At 43.4% G+C, this 21533-nt stretch overlaps 1 protein-coding gene and 1 long non-coding RNA gene across 35 annotated transcripts in view; one reads left to right on the plus strand and one right to left on the minus strand.

Moving 5' to 3' along the window:
* The window catches only part of ptprdb (protein tyrosine phosphatase receptor type Db), a 165030-nt gene that overhangs the window by 96048 nt on the left and 47449 nt on the right, over positions 1-21533 (plus strand). For all 34 annotated transcript variants that reach the window (XM_056409327.1, XM_056409328.1, XM_056409329.1 and 31 more), the window contains 2 exons: positions 14412-14557; positions 16820-16961. In XM_056409327.1, coding sequence (XP_056265302.1) covers positions 14412-14557; positions 16820-16961 — 288 coding nt within the window. The remainder of the gene's footprint in view (positions 1-14411; positions 14558-16819; positions 16962-21533) is intronic.
* On the minus strand, positions 2-721 carry LOC130190130 (uncharacterized). Its single transcript, XR_008830912.1, has 3 exons — positions 585-721; positions 349-494; positions 2-177 (listed from the first exon to the last, which is right to left on the minus strand). It is a non-coding gene; the product is annotated as an uncharacterized LOC130190130 (long non-coding RNA).

Genomic DNA, 21533 nt, shown 5'->3' on the forward strand with positions numbered 1-21533 from the left:
GTGGAATCCTCCTCTTTGACAGTTAAGTGGGTCTTCAGTTTTTGCAGAATGGGAATTATCTGGCCACATGTAGAAGACTTGTCGCTTGACACACACAGGGTACTTGTATACAGCATGCGCATCAGACTGACAAAGTCCTCAGCCCTCCTGAAGTCTTCATCTGTGATCTCTTCAAGTCTGATATTAAATTACAAAATTATAATGTATACTGTATTGACCATTTAGTTATACAATAATTTGTTTATATCATGACATGGATTTTCTTCATCCTGACAAGAATGAACTATTTTTTTAAGACTTATTATAATAGCATTATTATGTTTGCTTAGACCATTAATTAATTCATACCTGTCTCTCTTCATGAGCTTTTTTGGCACGCGGGTCCAAGAATGCTGCCTGTATTGCAGGATATTGCTCCACAAATCTCTCCACCATGAGATAAAGAGAATTCCAGCGGGTTTTGACATCAAGGACCACAGAATGGTCAGGCAGGCCTGAAATATATAAATGATGACCAATTAAAATGTATTTATTCCTCCTGTCCTGTCTGAATTACACTGAAACAATGAGGCAAAGTTTCTTACCCAGGAGACGCTGCTTCTCTTTGAAAATGGTCTTAATCATTGAGGATCTTTTGATCCAAACGATCACATCCCGGATCCTTGCTGACCACTTGGAGATAGCTTGCACATTGTAAACCTTTTGTGCCCCTAGGTTTAGAGAATGCAAGCATCCAAGCTTTTGTTTGTAGCTGTCGTACAGCCACATCCATATTTGGAGCGTTGTCGACAGTTACGGACGACCTTCTGTCTCACCCCAAATTCAGCCAGGACTTCATCTATTTGTTCAGCAACAACAGGCCCACTCTGAGACTCATATACTGCCTGTGTCTTAAGGACTTTCTGCTTCAACTGGCCTTGGTTAATGTAGTGGAGCGTGACCGTTATGTAGTGGTCCTGTGTAATACTGGTCCACCCATCACTTGTAATGGCAACTTTTTCCACACTGGCAAGCTCTGCCCTCAGGTTCTCTTTTCGATGTTATACCAAGCAGGTATGAGTGTGTTGGACAGAGTGTCTCTGGAAGGGGGGTGGTAATTAGGGTTAAGGGCTGTGGTCATCTCCCTACAGTTGGAAAAATAGCAACAAGCATACATATTTAATTATATACATGTATATTGTAATTTATTACATCAGTTAAACTGAATAACTTACTACACTCTGTAAATAATATGTTACATCTTTGCACTTCTGTTTATATGCTACCTGCCATACTCTATGCTGTAGATTTTTCAGAACATCCAATTTAAGAAGTAACATAGAGTGCAAGAATGCTCACAACGTCGTAGTCTGCTTATATTCAACACAGAAGAAAACGTTGGGCAAGTCAAAACTAGGGCTAACTTACCTAACAATTAGATAGCGATTTATGCTAAACCAGCTACCGGCTACCAAACGTACCTAAACCAACTGGACTCCACTGTACTGAAGGGCTGCATATCCTTCACAATATACTTTGCGATAGCCCTATGACATGTTGCTTTCTGATCCTGTGTCATTGTCCTCGTTTAGCTATAGAGAATGGAGAGGCCACCGCTGTCTGACTTCTCCTAACATTCTCCTGTGTGGATGCTGTCGCTGTTGCTGCTGCTTGACTGACGTTGTCTATGGGATTATTTGGGGACATACATTAGAAGTTGCTTGATGGCTCCGAGTTAATAATTGTAGAGTTATAAACAAAAACAAATGTTACCTTCACGTGTCGAAGTCGAGGCAGCCGTCCCAACTCGCACCAGGTTGCACTGAGGAGGAAGACGTTGTTGTTGTGCTAATGCTAGCACTATTAGCACTAGCATTACTAGCAGCCACAGTGTTTACTAGGCTGTCAAATATGCTGCACCGTTTGAGATTCAACGAGTGTCTCGTTTGCAAATGCTTCATCAAGTTGCTTGTGTTACCCCCTTTACAAGCAACGACTTGAGTACAAAGATTGCACTTTGCACTATCGCCACTCAATTTTTGAAAGTGCACCCAGACCTTTGATCGCTTCGCTCTGTCCGCCATGACTGCGGGAGTCTCACAGTCACAACACAAATCACAACAATGATAAGAGCGCGCCGCTGGCCAATCAGAGGGGTCTCAAACCGGGATGAGGGTCACGTAATATACCGATAGCAGCACCGTATGTCCAGCGGCTTAACGGTAAACCGATACCGTCAAATCAGGTACCGGTATTGACTTAGTACCGGTTCTCGGTACCCATCCCTACTCATGGCTCAGCAGAGCACACAAGACTTGAAGACTTGTTCATGCCAACAACAACAAAAAGAAGTTGGTTCATGAATGACCATATTATTAGTGCTGTGAAAAATAACGCGTTATGATTAAATTACAGGATTAATTAGTTTAATTTTTTTACCGCATTTAACGCATGCGCAAAATGAGCTTCCAATACACCTCTTCAATCTGAACTCTGTCCGCTCTCATGCAGACGGTCGTGCTGTTCATCGGTAATGATCCTTCCGCAGGTTCACCTACAGAAACCTTGTTACGACTTTTACTTCCTGTAGATCAGGGTCTCAACACGTCGATCGCGACCTGCCAGTCGATCGCGGCGTAGTGTTGGTAGATCGCATGACATTAAAAAGATTGGCCCGCCCCCTGACATGTTCTCTAGAGCACGTCTTTGTTCTTTTATTAAACTAAACGTCTGTTGTTGATCGTATCTCCACAGCAGCATGTCATCTCTGTCTCTTCGCGTTGCGTTAACACTTATCGATCTCCGTCATCGGGACCGAGCAAAAAGAAGTCACTTGTCAATCTGTCCACCTGTCCGTGTCCGGGCCGGTGAGGTTTCCCGTGTTGAGTCACATGAAGCCGCAGGCTCCACTCCTGGTGGTGCCTTCCGTCAATTCCTTTAAGTTTCAGCTTTGCAGCGGTGTCCCCGCCGTCCCTTTCATCACGGCCCAGTTCATGAAGAAAACCCACACAGTCAGTTTGCCTCAGCAGCTGCTAGAGGAAGACTAGAGGCCTTTAGATTGTATCATGGTGGAGTTAATGGTTGACAAAAGAGAAAAATGTTCTGTTTAACCCTCCTGTTACCTTTACATTTACTAACATATTTTACCCTCGGGGTCAATTTGACCCCAGCAATTAAAACCTCCAGAAAATTATTAGAATTAATATTGTTTCCCAAGTTTAAGTGTGAGGTACTTTATGTTTGTTTGTTGACTACCAAAATAGCCCTTTAAATAAATAAAAAAGTTGATATTTCTTATATGTTTGACACAGTGAAAAACAGCCTGGGGTCAAATTGACCCCAAAGAACACCGACATTAAACATTGAATGGGGTCAAATTGACCCGAAAGGTAACAGGAGGGTTAAACATTCTGTTTAGGATGAAGATGTATTAATGTTCCATATGGAAGAAAACTGCTAAATAACTGCTGAGTTGCAGCACCATTGTATAGAAGAATGTATAAATGTATTTATCCGTCTTTTGTCATAAATCTCTATGTTCTCACAAAATATACCGAGAATATCGGTAATATGTGATTAATCATGATTAATCCACAGAAACCTGTGATTAACCCGATTAAAAATTTTAATCGTTTCACAGCCCTACATATTATACACAATATTACTCTTATTATAGTATTATAGGGCTCGATCACTGACTTGCTGTCAGAATGGAGGACCTATAGATTATCATACAACGTTCAACATCGATGTTCGTGGAAGTCACCACCAGCACCCCCCCCCCCCCCCCGCGTGCCTATCCTCCTCACCTTTTTCACCCCTGACCCGTTTTCATGCCTGCTTCGTATCACTCCGCATGTCTATAAAGTAGTACCATTACATTATAGTTACATTCAACCTGACATTGCATTCACTCTTAACTCAGTGACAGTAGCGTTGTGTGACTCCTGTAGTGCTGCGTTAATGCACACCAGTGAGACAGCCACGACGATGTCCGCCATTAACATTGTGACTCGTTTGTTTTGACGGTCTAGCTAGCTTACATTAAACGCTTCGTAAAGTTAATATTCAACTACGAATATACATATGAACAATATGGCGAAGATACAACGATGTTTACTCAGGACATGAACGGCAAAACGTTATTGAGACGCTGAAACTTACCTGAAAGTAACTCGCACACCTGCACTGCCTTCTCGCTGCCGCCAATCCCTCTCGAGCAAAGAAGAACGTCTTCAGTGGTCGACTGCGCATGCGTATTCGAGCCGAGTGCTGCCGAGTGCGTCCGAGTTTCTTCCGAGTCCGCCTCACTCATTTTTTTAAAGTAAAGCTTACTTGAGATAATAAGTTTAATAACTTTACTCACCAAAAAGTGTTCTTTACTAAGTTTCTTAAAGTAAGGTCAACAAAGTAAGCAGAAATGAGTAAAGCTCACTAATTTTTTTAACTAAACTTTACTATTACATTTTACAGTGCATGTCTCAAGTCTTTAAGCAAGAATCCGAGTCAAGTCTCAAGTCTTTGAATTAGAGTCCAAGTTTCAATTCTTTGAGCGAGAGTTCAATTCAAGTCTCAAGTTTTAAGTCTTTGAGATAGTGTCTCAAGTCTTTTTGGGAATTCAAAGCATGCTGTATTATCATTACTCCTTCATCTATTAGTATACAGCATGAGTATTTGTGTTTTCACGAGACTGGAATTTCTAACTTTAATAGAATACCTTGAAAACTATCAAGAGGCATATTTATTGGAAAAGTTGAAAAAGAGCAAAATGAAGAGGCTAAATCTATGAAGAACGAGTGCTCTGGTGAACAATGTGGTGCTAAACACAGTGCTTGTATAAACATGACTGGTGATGACACTGCAAAAAAATCCTCAACGGATGGCAAACGAGACGATGTCCTGTAAAGCTCAGCGTCTGAGCCGGCTGTCGGGAGAGAGGAGAGAGGACAGAGTGAGAACGGACAGCTGGTGTATCGATAGCACGGAAAGAGATGCACTGAAAGAACAGTGAAGGAATGTTCTCGAGTCTTAAGTCACTGTGTGTGTGTGTGTGTGTGTGTGTGTGTGTGTGTGTGTGTGTGTGTGTATGTGGCAGGCTCCCCGTCTCGGGCATAAAGAAATAAATGACGGCTTTTCTCAGCGACTGAAAATGTCACATTTTCACACATGACATATCAGGCCCGAGTACAACACTGGAAAGACCGGACTCGCTCACATGGTGACTGATTGACCTGTCAACATGCGACCATATTGCCAGCACTCGCGGGGCCTTGAGGTCGGCTGGGATTTGAAAGGTTGGGTCAGTCCCCCCATAATGACAGCACCGCTACTTTGGCTTCGGAGCACTTTGATCGTCAGGTGCTTAGACGGGAGCCTTGTTCGGTTTCCTGTATTTCATGCGACTTTCCCTCAGGTCAAAGGTTAAGTATTAAGTAAGAACAAGAGTCAACTTGTCCGTGTTTCTTTGGTGAATTCCAATGATTTTACTCTTTAATGTCGCTTTACACATTAGATCAGTTACATTTGCATCCTCCCCCTCCCCCAATAAATCTGTGTTATTACATTTTTGCTCCAGTTCTTATGTATTTATGGCCAGTTGAAATGAAATGCACTCTGTTTACAATCCCCTTAACCTACGCACAAAGCCTAGCTTTGTATTTGATGCAATGATGTACTTTCAAAGGATTACCCCATGTACTGCCGTACAGGATGCAGTACATTATGGTAACGGCCCTTGAGGTGAATATGCAGCGTGGGTATGAAAATAAATCTGCTTACCACTTGACTTTTGCTCCGTTGGAGGAAATTGGTCCCTCTTTGGTGAGAACACAAAGAAGGCGGTCATCTCATGTGCATCAAAGATTTGAGAGGTCAGGCCCATCAATAAGGATTTCTGTTCAGAGCTATGTGTGTGTGTGTCCTGTGATTATGCTCAAGCTTGTCTGTTTTGCATGTATATGTATGCAAGCATGTGTAGTGCTTAGATTAGACAAGGGATCAGATCGCAATAAGTATCCAGTTTCGTGCGAGCGCCGCAGCTTCTTGTCGCTGATGGATGAGGCACAAGATGAGGAGGCAAGGTCACAAACACGTTTCTGGGGGGGACGGTGATTAGAGAAGGTGGGGGAACAGAATCAAGCAGTCATTTTCTGAGATGGATTGTGCTTCTTCTCTGTGATTGATTGGTATTGCCTAGCTTACTGAATGTGCTAAAAAAAGAAAAAAGAAAAAAAGGCCAGATGTTGGTTGACATTATTGCCCAACCAGAGCACAAAATGTCAACATCTGCTCTCGGCAGTTTAGACCGCGATGAAAGCTCTGGCGGATTTCCTCGTGTGGACTTTGAGATGATGATCAAATGACCAAAAGTCCTCAAGAGTCAAGACTCAAGAGATTCCTTTCTTTTCGACCGTTTAGTTGTTTATTGTTATATCATTTTTCTTACATGCATACAGATTCCTTGAAATGGTGCCAAAACATAAAACTGCACAGACAGATCATTAGAGATCTCCTGAGGAAAACTCAACATTTTTGGTAAACACGCTAATGCTCTTTAATGCAGAGAATTCATTTGAATGAGCAGATCGATACCATTCTCATTTCTGTCTATTCAATATCAAGCTGGAAAACAGTGTCAGGTTAGCTTAGCTTCGTATTAAGACTGGATGGGGTGGGGGACAGTTTGTCTGAATCTGTCCAAAGTTTATTAATCAACACGTGTTTTTTTTAAATTGACATTAAAAAAGTGTGAAAACGTCTTTTGAGGATCAAACAAATGAAACAACGTTTGAGCTGCCGAGGACACTCAAAGACAATATTTGTACATTGATGGAGCGATGCTTTTTATTTGACAGATAGATTTGATTTGATTTGATTTGAAAGTTCCCAAAACGCTGGGGTCAGGAAATGTCATGAAATGTAATGCCAAAAAGTAAAATTGAATTCAGGAACTTTTCTCTGCTGTTGAACTAATAAACGGGTCATTTCTTACCCTTAAGACATCGAGATGGTTAATGTGGTTTGACAGTTGTTTATTAAGAAATAAGAGAGAGAGAGATCGGCTGTGACACTGCAGAAAAGTTGACAGTTATGTTGTGTCAGGAATACAGGAAATGAGCATACTGTAATCGCTCTGTCCTTTCATTTTCATATATTTTCAATTAGCATGCCGCTTATCAACAAAACTAATTTAATTCCATAGTCCAAATTATTCACAGTGTATTTTCTGGAATTATTAATGGCATTTAAAAAAGTCAAAATATTGGTCTGGCGATGATGTGCCCGCTCATAAAGAATACAACAAAAAATGTAAAAAATAAAAAGACAACCCCTTTCCGTCGACTCCAGCGCTAATATCTCTCCGTGGAAGAGGACAGAAATGGGTCGCGTCACAAACAATTGCAGTCATACATAATTAAAAGGCACGGTAATGGTTTTACCTCATCTGCCAGTGCTGCTTTTGAGAGTAGCCTGCAGTAGAGGGCAGAAAACAATCTGTACTTTCAAATCAATCTCACACTCATTCGTAGCACAGTGACCCTTTGGACTCCCTCAACGGGTTCTCCATTATCACCCGTGAACGCCAATCCGTGATTGAGGCCGATACGAGGGAAGGAGAGTCCACGCCGGTGAGAGAAAGAGCGAAATGGCTCTCCTCGCGGCAGTGTTAGCAGCTAGCATAGCTGTGCGCCCATCCGTGGGTAACGAGATCCGACCAGCGTTAGCTTAGAGTTAGCTTAGCAGGTGCACCCGTCTGTAAAGAGGCCTGGATAGCATCAGCCGAGCTCTGACTTAGTGGATCGACGCAGTGTGAGTAACGCGCTGTGACTGGCGCTGAGAAAACATTCTGTCCGTGTGGATGGGAAGCCGGCCCTGACCCAGTAACGCTGTGTACCCAGTGGGTAGCCCATGTGTTTCTCATGATCTGTGTATCAAAGAGTACCCCATTTGGTTAATTCCTCCCCTTGTGTTTCTAACAAATTAACCCTGATTAACTCGGCACTAGCCAGACTAGGGCAGCCACGCTGGTTAAGTGGCATGCTAATTGAACATGCATTCCAATCGGCAGTAAAAGTGCATTTCATTCTTTTGCTGCTTCGTCATTGTGAAAGTGTCCATGAGAGGAAAAACTGTGTACTCCAGATTTGGTTCTGACAAAGACGGACTCTCAGACTCGATGAAACTTCAATAACATCTCGTCTTCGACGGGAGGTTTTATCAAACATTACGGTGCCTTCGTGCACAATTTCATTGGCGGCCCATTCTTACCGAAATGTTTTCCAATTGACACTTATCTGTGCTGTCGAGGGAATATGGCTGTCTCTCCGTGTTCCTTGGCCCCAGCGATCCAGTTTAATTTCCTGGACGAATGCGAGCGGCTGCTAATTTGCTCTTAATGTGTAGTTTTTGATGTTAATAGTTTAAGTTATGGCCCTGGCCAGCTGCCCACCCGCTCTCTGGGCTGACTATCGCGGCCCCGGCTCAGGCCTCGATATTGGTCTCGTTCCTCAACTTGTCTGACCCAGTTCTCATTCGGGGAGTCATACGGCGAGCGCCCACCATCACATGCAACACCTTCTACTGGCAAGGGCCGTAAATTGCTCATTACGTGCCGAAGTATCGACATGAGCACATACGCAGGAAAATGTGAGACTGAGGCGCAAATGCTTTTTTGTCAGACGTGAACCAAACTCACAACGAGCAAAACACGAAAGAGATGAAAGATTCAATAATTCCAGATACTACATTCTTATGTGAGTTACTCAAGCATCTCAGAACTGGGGTTTTTTTCTCCAATTTGCAACATTGTCTGCTGTGGTATCAGACGGAGTGGGTCTGTTTGGTGCTGCTGAGTCCATTGCGGTTGGTTAATTTGCTTTGTTAGGTAAGGCTGCTTTATGCTTTTGTGCTTTTTTTTGCATCGGATCAGCTAAGTGATTGATTGATGGCACACAAGATGAGGCCTGGGGGCACATGTATTGCAAAGTTTTGGAGGGTTTTTGGAAAACATCTGTGGGAGTTTAGATCACTTAGTGATTTTCAGAAAGAATTAAACAAATGTCCTATGTGATTATTATTTGTGGACGTTTGCAGTCGGAGAACATAATATTTCAGATCCAAAAACATAAAAAGTTTTTTTTTAAATCTAGAATGCCATCAAAAGCACGTTTCATATTCTTGATGCGTCAGGAAAAAAAGAATGTATAAAAGTCCCTTATGGGAACTTTTCAAACTATAGGCTACTTCTACAAGCCGAGATTTGACAAATATATACTTTCCATTCTTGAATTCATAACATTTCCTTGTCTTAATCCCATGTATTCGTATATCATACTCCCGAAGGTTTGTGCCAGCATCTGTTCTAACCAACTCCATCCCTCTCGCAGTGTCCCCCTAGGTTAAGACAGCATCTGTCAGCTACACTGTGTCCCTGTAGCCTCCTACACAGTGCCATCGGCTTCATTCAGTCTCGCTAGGGATGAGAATTGATACGATTTTAACGATTCCGATGCCTTATCGATTCCTGCTTATCGATTCGATTCCTTATCGATTCTTTTATCGATTCTTATTGGGCAAGGGGTGAAAAAAAGAGCACAAACGGGTTTATTTACATTAATTTTCTTTTATATAATTTTCTATAATGCTGCACACACCATATACAGTATGTATACATACACATTGAAAAAAATGTAAATAACCAAAAACATTTATACATATTCCTCTTGAACTTAAAATAAAACTTACATAACTTAAATAAAATGTATTCTGTTTAATTTAATCATGTTCCTAGAAATTACAGTGTTCCTTCCTTTTTTTTAAAGGGTATGTGAACTGAGCTGCCAAAAATGAAACTAGCAGTGGCAAATACCAAGTGTGCAACCATCAATTGTATGGATCATCAACAATTCTTGTGCAGAAAAATAAGCATGTCTCTCAGGACTTATTGTGTCTCCAGCCGTGGAGAACTCTCTCAGATGGGGTGGAGGATGCCTGAACACAAAGATATGAGGAGGTGTACAAGACGTGCTCGCTGTAGCCTGTGACCCAGACAGACGACCAGCCTCTGAACCGGTCTGACTCTGAACGTCATCAGCTAAATTGGATGGCAATGGAGATTATTTATATAGTGAAAGCTGGTTTACACAATGAAACAAATGGCACTAACAAAATCGCTGACTTTGCTGAGCTGACATAAAGCCACATTAAGAGGGGAGGCAAACACGACCTCTGCCTCAATGTAGGGGGCTGAAAATGGAAGATTCTGTAGCTAAACTAGCGTAGCTATATGCTAAATTTAAGAATGGATAAAAAATCGATATGCTCAGTTTAATAATGGGTTAACACGATAACGCGAACGTTTTCTGATAACACACGCCCTCCGATAATTAACACCGTTACGATCAAACATTTCTCAAAACTGGACTTTCAATCCAAACGTGAAGTGATCATGGGACCAATGCCGGAGCTCAAATGTCTGCTTCAAACGAAGGGACAGAAGATAACTTGATCGACTCCACACAATAAAGGCAAATGGCTTCACAGTGAGTGGTTGTGATCACTTTTGAGGAGTTTACCTTGGACAGAAAGAGATGAAGCGCCGACGTTAGCTGAGCTGCTGCATCGAACACATGACATTCCTGTCATTTAATTCCATGCTGTGTTCAAATGCTTATTCATATTTGTTGTATTTCCTCCCTTCGACGAAATAGACTTTTTACACACGTTACAAGTGGCGTAGTTGTCATTTTGTCGTGTGAAATAGAGCCAAACTTTAGAACGCTTCTGCCTAGTTGCCATGTTTGCTGCAGTCTGAAGAAACTAAAAAAGTTTGCGCATGCGCAACGCCACAGAGGACCGTTAGCAGAACCGTTAAAGAATTTGGCTGACGATCCCAAACAATCGGTTCACTGGGAACCGGTTCTAAAACAGAACCGGTTCTCGATTCCCATCCCTAAGTCTCGTTGATGGTCTTTTTCGGCTACTCCAGTCAACCTCAGTAGCCTCATTACAGTTTCATTTGAAGATTCATTAGAGGGGAGTTTAGCCACAAATGGTGGCATTTGTCACAGTTAACTAAACACAAATAAATTCTAGTCTACTTTTTACCTGCGTTTCAGAAATCCACATGATCTCTGCGATCACATTTTCATTCTCGGCCACCAAACTAGGGCTGCAACAACGAATCGATAGAAATCGATTATTAAAATAGTTGGCAACGAATTTCATTAGCAATTCGTTGTGTCGCGCGATTATTACGGCACTCAATAATTCGTGGAGTATAAAAAAAGTTGAGTTGAGCGCACAGCGGCGCAGGAGAAAAAATAGCGGAGCGGAGGAAGAGGACAGAACGCTGCGTTGTGAGAGCCAATCAGCGCTGAGCTGCTCCTCTGTTGATGAATCTAACTGGCTGCTGCTGCTCTAGTGGCGCTGAAAGCAGAAGTCATTCATGTCATCGGAGTGACATTCACGGAGCTAAGTGCGCCTACGGGTGATGTTATGAACCCCGACACCGGGCGAGTAAAGCGTTGTCAGTTCTGTTTGTGACGGGTTCATACACATGCTGACCAGTGGATCTCCAGGACCTTTCCATGACTTTAAACCAAATGTCCCTGATTAAACATTTTGTGAAAACTCTGTGTGTACATGAACAAGTGAGAAAATGTAGTATTTAAACTAACAATGAGAGTTCCAGAGCATACTGTTTATATTATGTGTGAATTAACATTTGAATATAACAAATTTGCATTACTTTCCAAAACATTTGGGGATTAAATTTTTTTCAATTACTTTTCTAGGACTGGAAGTAACCATTTAAAAATTCCATGACTTCCAGGTTTTCCATGACCATACGAACCCTGTTTTGAATAAATGGTTAAAAACTACATTTATTTTTAATTTTTTAATCCGATTAATCGATTAATCGAAAAAATAATCAACAGATTAATCGATTATCAAAATAATCGTTCGTTGCAGCCCTACACCAAACGTATTCTTTCTATTTCTAATTGTTGTTTTTTTCTTTCAAGAAGACATAAATATGATCTCTCTTCCTGGAATCAAAGTTCATCACACGTCTTCAGTTCAGCTGTGACTCGAAAGTGGTCCTGGGGGGGGTGGGTTTGAGCTGACTTTATAATCCCCGCCATCTGTGTATAGATCAGATCTGACTGTATGGCGACCTTTATGTAGTGCACCCTCCACACACACACACACACACACACACACACACCGAAAGGAGAAAGATTGGCACAGTCTAAGTCAATCTAAATCTCTCTCTGCCGACCCACTCGGTAGTTTCCCTCTCACTTCCATCTTGGGTCATATTGAGGGAAAAGAGGAAGACTGCGAGGAGCACCTAAGCATGTGACTGCTGCCCCCTCAAAGAACAAGCTTCTGTGTGAATTCTCCAAGTCCATCCTGTTTATTTATTTTAATCTTAAATCCATGAAATAATAATAAACCTACCGGCATCCCTCCTATCTACAAACATCGGAGTGCTCTTTTGAGCCGGGGCGCTCCCGTTCCTCGGCCCAAATGTCATTGCTTAATCCCACCAAACAACCCTGATCATCTTGGTGCAGGGATGGGAAAGGGAGGCTGAGTGGGGAGGGATGAACATGGGGAGAAATTGGTAGAGGGAAGGGAAGGGAAAGAAGAGACGAGCGCCCCGTAAAGAGGGGAGGAGGAAAAGCAGGGGAGGCATTGCGAGAGCAAGTTAGGGAGAAGTGTGGAGCATACGGTTGCATCCCCCCATCCTCATTAAGTCAGTCAATGTGACAGGAAGACTTATGTAACACCCCAGAGATGGAGGGAGGAGATGGAGAAAGAGTAACAAGGAGTAACAAGGAGGAGGATGAAAGAGGGAGCATGGAGAGCAGCTGTGAAGGAGAGTGGGGTGGATTGGGAAAGGGGGGGGGGTGATTCAGTGGCAAAGAATTAGGTGTGAGTAAGAAGATAAAGGGGCAAAATATGAGAAAGAGGGAACGTAAAACAATTAAATGGGGGATACATGAAGAGAGGAATCCGGTTAGAGAGATGAAGAGATGAGGGGGAAAGCAATTGAAAGATCTGCCGTGCCTTTTTGCATGGCTCCGCTGGCTTTACACTTTTCATTTGCTTTGTGAGGGAGAGATTAGCAAGAGGATTAAGAGAGCGATTCTACCGCTCCTCATTCTTTCTATCTCTCTCTCTCTCTTTTAGATGGGCACACTCTCTCTCAGCGGCTAACTCGCATAAAACGTACGTGCACGATGACAGGATTTTAGCAATGATGCAATATGTCAGACAAGTAGTGGAAAGGTTCTCCCGGTGTGACACCTTCTAGCGCGTTGCGTTCGAGCCACTCTCCAAAATATTCAGGTCACAATCCTGCAGAAAGGAGACGGAGTCCTTTGATCGTACATCAGAGTTGTGTCAGTCGACTCATCTTGAAAGAAACGAACCGTGTGTGCGAGTAAGCTGCCATATGCAAGGATGAAAAGTAAGCATGGACAAATAAATGCACACACACATACTCGCTCACACCCCACACACACACACACACACACACACACACACTGTTCTTCTTAGTTGTTGAGGTAAATTTGGCCGTGAGCCAGTGAGGTGTGGAGGTGATCGGGCAGCTCGGGGCTCTCCGACCGTGTTTGTCAGTACATCTGTCTGTCTCTCTCTCTCTCTCTCTCTCTCTCCATCTCCCAACCTCCTGCTCATCTTCCTCTCTCTCTTTTTCTCCCTTTCCCCATTCCCCTCTCCATCTGTCTCTCTCTCTCGTTCCCTTTATCTCCCCCGCTCTTTCAACGCACAACGCTATTTTCCCTCTCTTTCTCTAAAAAGCTTTGCTTTTTCGGCCTCTCTCTCCCTCTCTCCCGCTCTCTCTCTCCCTCCTTTTAAAACAGCAAAAAGCAATTGCTCTCCCTTTGTCAGGGTGGTTGGCGGTAAGCCCTTAAGTAGGGATTTTCTGGTTTGGCTGGAATGCCATTAGGCGAGCTGGCGCTGACGTGCCGTGACTGACGTGCCGAATCTTTTTGATGTTGTGATGTCACAATCCAGCGTGAGGCTGTGGTTATGATATTGTTGGCGTCCCCGGAATGAGGGACTTTAGTGGTCATGTCAGGAGTAAGTCTTCATAAATCCTTCATGGCACAGAAATATTAAGCTTCTTTGGTGGTACAGTGGACAGTGGGGAAAACATGGTGGACCGTGTACAGAGAGAGAGTCACCCGCATGCAATGAAAGACAGATATAAAGGTGCATGTGTACTGCAAAAATTCACACTGTCTTCTGATTTTTTTTCTTTTGGAATTTTCCGAAAACTGCATCATTGTCCCGCCTCTTTGTGTACGAGTGGTCGTCACATCAAGAGCATTGACACAAACGCCGACATTCGGAGTTTGAGCTTCACCTAACTTTTACACGTGTGCTTTTCCATACAGCACCCCCCAGGTTCACGCGGACCCCCGAAGACCAGACAGCAGTCCAGGGGGGAGTGGCCTCCTTCGTGTGCCAGGCCTCGGGGGATCCGCAGCCCAAGATTGTCTGGAACAAGAAAGGCAAAAAAGTCAGCAACCAGAGATTTGAGGTATGCTGCTGATACACTGATGAAGGTGTAACTTTAGGTTTTTTTGGTTTGATGATAGTACAGACTTGGTTATGGCATGGCATTCCACAACAGAGCCACGACGAGGGACCCCCCGCTGTATTCAAAACTCCAAACACCAAAAGCAGTGTTCTGGGAAAAAGTAGAATGACTGTTGTCAGCAGTGTCCATTTGTGTTGTTTTACTTTTCTTCAAATACCGTTCTCAGAGCGGACAAGTGTAACCAAGCCCCCAGTGAAGAGACTATGACGCAAACTGTACGTAGCGTCCCAACAGTGGTATTACAGCAGGTGACTTATTTGGAGGTGGATCAACTCACCAGTTCGAACTCTTGAATAGCCCTTTTAAAATCCTCAGAGCTTGAAAGTTGTAAAATACAAAAACGTTTTTATACCTGGAAGTCAAACGAAACTGGCTCCGCCTCCAGCGGTGTATCCAGTCGACTTGGTACATCCATGGGTGGGACATGCATTATGTTGGCTGTAGAGCTTAAAGTGAGAGTTGGCTTGTGGATTAAGATTAGCACACCGAACGAAAACTATTTAGAAGCTGACCCGATAATCAATTGTTTCAAGGAATAGTTTAGGGAACACATTTATTGGCCTTCTTGCTCAAAGTTGAGTAAATCAGTACCAGTTCCTCTTGCGTGTGTCCATTGAAATGAAGGCGGAGTCAGTTGGCTTCTCCACGCTTGCTGACTCGTATATGCAAAATGGAACAGAGCCAACATTATTTATGTTATTTGTCACACTTGTGCTTTTCCTTCACCGACAAATTCGATTGGCCGCTGTGAGAAGGCTGTATTGCTGCCACTATTTTCTATTACGCTTTATAAATTGACATTTAAATCAATTATGGGTCTTGTGTTTTGAATTAAGTCAAAGGTAAACTGTTTAGAGATCTGATAGGTTTACCTGCTTCTCTTCATTTGTACTGTAAAGGTTATATGACAGTGTGAAATGCTATCTGCTCCAACTCTTTCAATATGTCAGAGGATGCCTCGGGCTACACTATCTGAGATTCTTATATGATCAGCCTTATTAGTTCCCCAAGGGCAGTAATCTTTGATTTGTTTCACCACCTCACAAGTCCCTCTTAGATGGAGATGTTGAAACCCCCACCCCCAATCAGTTTCAACCTGGCTCAGGGTGCTTTTCCACTTTAATAAGTCCAGTTTTCCTCACAGGTTCAAGTTCATCTTGGCCCGTTCCTGTTTGTGATGAAACCACTCGGGGAGATATTTTATATTTATTCCACCCTATATAAGCTCAGGCTACTCGCCATATATTTCTTTTTGCAATCCTAACGTTCAAGAATTCTTGAGGGATTTCTTTTTATTGGATTTCAGTCAGTGAAAAACCGTATCAGAATTTCGAATCCAGGTCCGGTACATGCATACTTATGCAAGAGCAATTACTGATCCAGCGTTTCAGGAAGAAAAAAACTTTTGAATTGTTACAAATCCTAATTATAACAAAACACATGAGGGGCAATCAAGGACAATTCTATGATCTACCATCCCATCTCTGTTTGCTACAATTTGTCAAAAGTTACTTTTAATCATCATCAGTGGACTGCTTTTCTGGTGCCACTTGAAATCTATTTAAATGTGCAGAGTGATTTATTGCTCCTAGACGGTGGGTGCAGGTATGCCTCGTGGCAATGGATTAAACCTGATTCAGTGCTCTCATACGTCCCAGGCTTCTTACCTCAGCTTCCCTCAGCAAATTAAAAACCAGGAAAGGACCTTTGTTTATCATTGAGCTGCAGACAATGTTGGAGATATTATTAAAAACAAACAGCAACACCAGTCGGCTGAACATTTAAACAAACCTGCCACTACTGCACTACCGTATCTGTAGCACGGTGCAATATATATATATATATATATTTATATATATATATATTTTCAACGCTTGCTAAATTGGCAATTACTGGTGTTTTGGCCACTTTGGAGGCAGCAGAAACGAGCTGTTCACACAAGATTGACACATCATCATATAGCAATGTTAGCATTCCACCTGATGAATGTATGTTTAATGTCACTCTCTTTTAGCTCTTTTTTTGGTCTCCTCCAGTTCCCCGGGGCAATATTTGTCTCTGTAGCTTGGTTTCTTGCCCGGGATGAGGAAGAGGGTGCACAGTGGTGTTTTTACAGCTACACTTTACACTGATCTATCGTTAATATATGATATTGATTAACGTCCGCTTTAATGTCTTTAATGTCTTTCTCCTACGAAACAGGTGATAGAGTTTGACGACGGGTCTGGCTCGGTCCTGAGGATCCAGCCACTGAGGAACCCCAGAGACGAGTCCATTTACGAATGTCACGCCTCCAACTCTGCAGGAGAGCTGATTGCCTCCACCCGACTGAGCGTGCTACGGGGTCAGTCGGCTGTCTAACACAGTTTTCTTTTATTTCGTTTTTTGTAATTGCTGCTCAGAAAATGACTAAATATGATATCTGAACACGCATCACTGCCACGGTCTGTGTTCTCCGTGTGACCCCCTACTGTGATGGGACCTGACAAAGCAGCCACACCTAATGTCATCTCTGTAGTTCAGTGTTTGGATTCAGGGATCATTGATTATTCATAATGCAACTCAGGGATGCACAACGAAGTGCAGTTGTAGCCCATTTGCAAGACAAAACAAAAACAACAGTGCATCTTTTTCTATTTGCATTATGGGGAATGTAGACACCAGCAATACAACACTTTCACTTGGGGAAATAATATGGCCATCATCATATCATAAAAGTAAAGCATAGGCCAGTCCATTAACCTTGACTATGTTTGAGCACCAAGCATCATTGATGTAAACACAGCTCCCCTCATCCCACCGGAGTCCTGCATCCGTCAAGTGCTGCTTGATCCGGGACGCTAGGATGGAGCCAAATCTGGGAAAACGTGGGCTGAACAGTGACCGCCCTCCAGCCGCTGAGTTCCCCTGAAGTCTTTATTTCATTCATCTCATTGTCCCGTGACCAGCAGTGGGCCGGGTAGTGGAGTAGCCTGGGGTCCTATATCTGGGTTAGCTTCGCTTCCATCTCGCCGCCTCCTCCCTCTCTTTCCGGCCGCAGTTTGGTGGCGTTTTGCTCCGGCAGGTCCGCGCCGGCCGGCGGACTGTGGGCAGCACTCAATCCCCACGCTTTGTTTCCCTGATGTTGATGGGTTGATTCTGTCATGTGCCGTTAGTGCTCTAAAAACTACAAATTAAGACCAAAAATTCATAGTAGCTACCGGCGTTTACATGCACGTACAAGCGAGATGCTCACATAATTATCGCTAGCTTTTATTTCACATCAACCGACCTGTGGCTCCTCATAAATCCTGATGGAAGTGTTTGTATATAAATGTATATAAATACAAGTAGAGGCTTGTTGGCTGTTTCCTCGTGTCTATACAACATGTGCAAGTGTAAGCCTGGGTCCACTGCAGTAGATTTCTCTTTCTTTTGTTCATGTTAGCAAGAGTCCATTAATGCAGATGGTGATGTTAGTGTTAGTGGAGTCCATTAGGAGAACATTATGTACCGGTAGTTCTGAAGCTCAAGAGTGTCTTAGCGAGTGAAGCCGCTCAAGTGTGGATAATCACATCGTCTGCCTTTACAGGACATGCTCGTGGGGGGGAAAGGACACATAGCCTATTGTTCTACCATCTTGTCTCTCTCTCTCTCCCTCTGAGGAGTAATAACAGTCTGCAGCTCTTCCTCTCCACTCTCCTTGTCGCTCCTCTGTCTCGTCTGTGTGTGTGTGTGTGTGTTTTTGACTCCCAAGTTTTCTTCCCTCTCCCTCTTCCCTGTTCCCTCTCTTTACACTTTGTTCCTTTCCTGCCTACATCTCTCCTTCCCTCTCCATATGCTCTTAGGTCCACTACGCAGCCGCCTCTAAATTATTCACCATCGGACCACTCTTTGCATCTTCTGTGCCGCTCTGCTCCTTCCGTCCAGAATTATTTTTCCTCTCTCACATGGTTGTTTCCATGCTTGTGTGCGCACATCTCTGCTTATATGTCCCTGCATCTATTTTTTTATATATATATATTCTCTCTCCCTCCCTGCCTCCCTTGATTGAAGCTATCCACTCGTGTCTAATCTGTATCTTTATCGAGACCGTAAAACAATTTATGCATGCCCACATAGGCGAACCACACAGACGCGGGTGCGTACCCTCAATCTAAGACAGTCAGTCTTTATGTAGTGATTAGCTTCTTTCTACTCCTCTGAGGAGTCATTGTGTTCTGGAGGACTAAGAGGCCACCTGGGAGCAGTTAATAGCCCCTGATATACTGTCAATCAAAATGTCAGTTGGAAAGTACACACACACACACGCCCACACACAGAACCAGGCAACACACACAGAGTCTTGTCAGTCATGTCTCCCTGGCTCTGTGAAGACACTGCTCCAGTGACGGACTGACTTGCTGGCTGGCTGGCTGTCAGACAGGAGGGATCCAGTGGTAAGGTCAGCCGGCTTAATTACTGCGGACTAGAAGCCGGCTAATTGAAATTTTGGCTTCCAGTAAACGGGCGTGATTGACAATAGCTGAAATAATAATGAACTCCAGAGCAATTATGTGTAGTCCGATACTGTATAATTCATGGTTCGGGCAAAGTGGTCAGTACTTCATTCCAAAATGTTGTAACTTATTTCCACTCTTAAAGGGATATCGTGTGGAGCATTTAGGGGGATCTATTGGCAGAAATGGAAAATGATATTAATACGTTAGTTTAGAGCGTTTCCTCACTTGAAAAAGAAAAGTAGCTGCCTTAGAATGAGCATTTTATATTTTCATCCGGAGCTGGCCGCCATGTTTCCACAGTATCCTGGAATGGACGAACCAAACACATGTCACGATTTCACATCGGCCATTAAAATTGGCTTTTGAGGACCGTTGAAATTTGTTGTGTCTTTCTTCAATCCAAGTACTTGCTCACATCTTGAAAAGGTGTCAATTGAAATAAAATGGAAACACGAGTGATCAGATGGTCGGACATCCCTTTATTTGAAGAGGAAAATCTGGAAAGTGTTGGTGATAATAAGTGAACATGGAAGTGTGTCTGTACACTGTGACGCTTACAACGGACAGCGTGGCTCTGTTTCCATTAATGCCACTGTGTTCCCCGACATAAACAAGTCGCTAGGTTGATTGTATGATGTTGTTATTATCGGGAGGTATAACAGCCAAAAACTAGGAAAATAAAACCGTTGCACAAACTGGATTTTGGGAAACCCCTGATATGACAATATCATATATTATCCTTTGATCAAAACATATACATCTTACCTAACGATAGAGTGGTCTATATGGTTGTAAAAGTCGAACCCAACCCCACATTTTCTCACAATGTAGTCATGACAGAAGACCCCACGAAACAGCGTCATGAGATGACAGCCTCAGAAACCAGACTTGAACAAGTAAGGTTTAGTAAAGGTTTAGTTATTTTGCACCAATCACAGACAAAGGGTGATAAAGTGCAGTACAGTAGTTAATTAAAACAAATTGACAATAACAGTGGCCAAAACATTTCAACAGTTAAAAGAGCAAAGTAAAATACACAGTAAAAGATGGTGCAGTAAAAAACACACAATAAAACAAATAAGAAAAATGAATAAACAAAACAGATAAAAAGTAGGCCATGTAATTAACCAAACGCCAGAGTAAACTAAATTGTTGCACGTACACTTCCAAGTGTTAATATCACTGCATCCGTCACAGCTTACTCCGCCGCAGTGAGTCACGACAGAAGCAGCTGCAGATGTTACCCCCGAGTTTCTGACGTAGCAGCCGGCTCCCGCCGTCGTTTCCCACGCTTTCGTTTGTACGACCACGCCTGACCTCCGCGCTCTTCACAGATTATTGCAGATGACGAACGCGGCGAGCGATGTGTGCGGATTAAATGTTTGCGTCTCGCATTAAAGAGGACAGGGTGTTCGCGCCGCAGTTTTCACAGGATTAGGGAGAGCTGTGAAATCATCTGGACCTCTCACTCCGTTGGAGAACACAGCTTTCAACAGTGGGAGCGCGTCCAAATGAAACAGTGGGATGTGTGGAGGGCTCCGTGGACAAGGGGAGTGTGGGGTTACGCATCTGCTCTGACCTTAGGGGGTACTTAACTGTGCTGCAGCTCTCACACACACACACACACACATGCACACACACACGCACACTGGAGCAGCTTTGTCACAAACACACTTGCTTCCACCTGTCCCCTGATGGATGAGAGGTGTGTGGTTGTGTGTGCGTGTGTATGTGTGTTTGTGTGTGTGTGTGTGTGTGTGTGTGTGTGTGTGTGCGTGTGTGCAACGTGAGAGACCATCTGTTAAACGCTACTTCACACTTTGTCAGCTTTTCTAAACGGAAAAGATATTTTTCCCAGGGCAGGATGTGTGTGAGCATTTCTGGGGGGTTTTCGGGGATTTATTACATCACCCGAGCCTCTCCCTCTCTGTGTGCACGGGGTGTGGCGGTTGCGAGAGAAGGGGAAAAGACAGACGCATGATCTCAGGGAGTAGCATCCCGTCCTCAGCGCTCGCGTCCCACGACCAGGTAGATGAATTAGAATGCTTTATTGTTGCCTACGAGTTGCTGTCTTTGAAGTAAGCGCTTGCATAATGAAAGCGGAGAGAATCGTGATTGCTCTGCCGTATAGGTCCCCTGTGCTCTCTTTCCCTCTCTCTCCCTATCTCCCTCTCTCTCTTTCTCCCTCTCTCCCTTGTTCTTGTTCTATTTTGCTTCCTGTCACTCTTTCTTCGTGTGCATTTTTTATTTTTGCAATTTTGCCCTTTCTCCGCCCTTTCACCCAGAACAGAACACCATGAGACACACACACACACACACACACACACACACTGACACACACAAACCCTTTCTGATCTTGTCCTCCTGGTTTATTATGTCCGTGTTTCCATTTGTCGGCGCGTTGCGATTGATTGAAACCAGAGCTGTTAAAAGAC

The sequence above is a fragment of the Pseudoliparis swirei genome, chromosome 24, assembly GCF_029220125.1.
Source record: "Pseudoliparis swirei isolate HS2019 ecotype Mariana Trench chromosome 24, NWPU_hadal_v1, whole genome shotgun sequence".
Classification (NCBI taxonomy): Eukaryota; Metazoa; Chordata; class Actinopteri; order Perciformes; family Liparidae; genus Pseudoliparis; species Pseudoliparis swirei.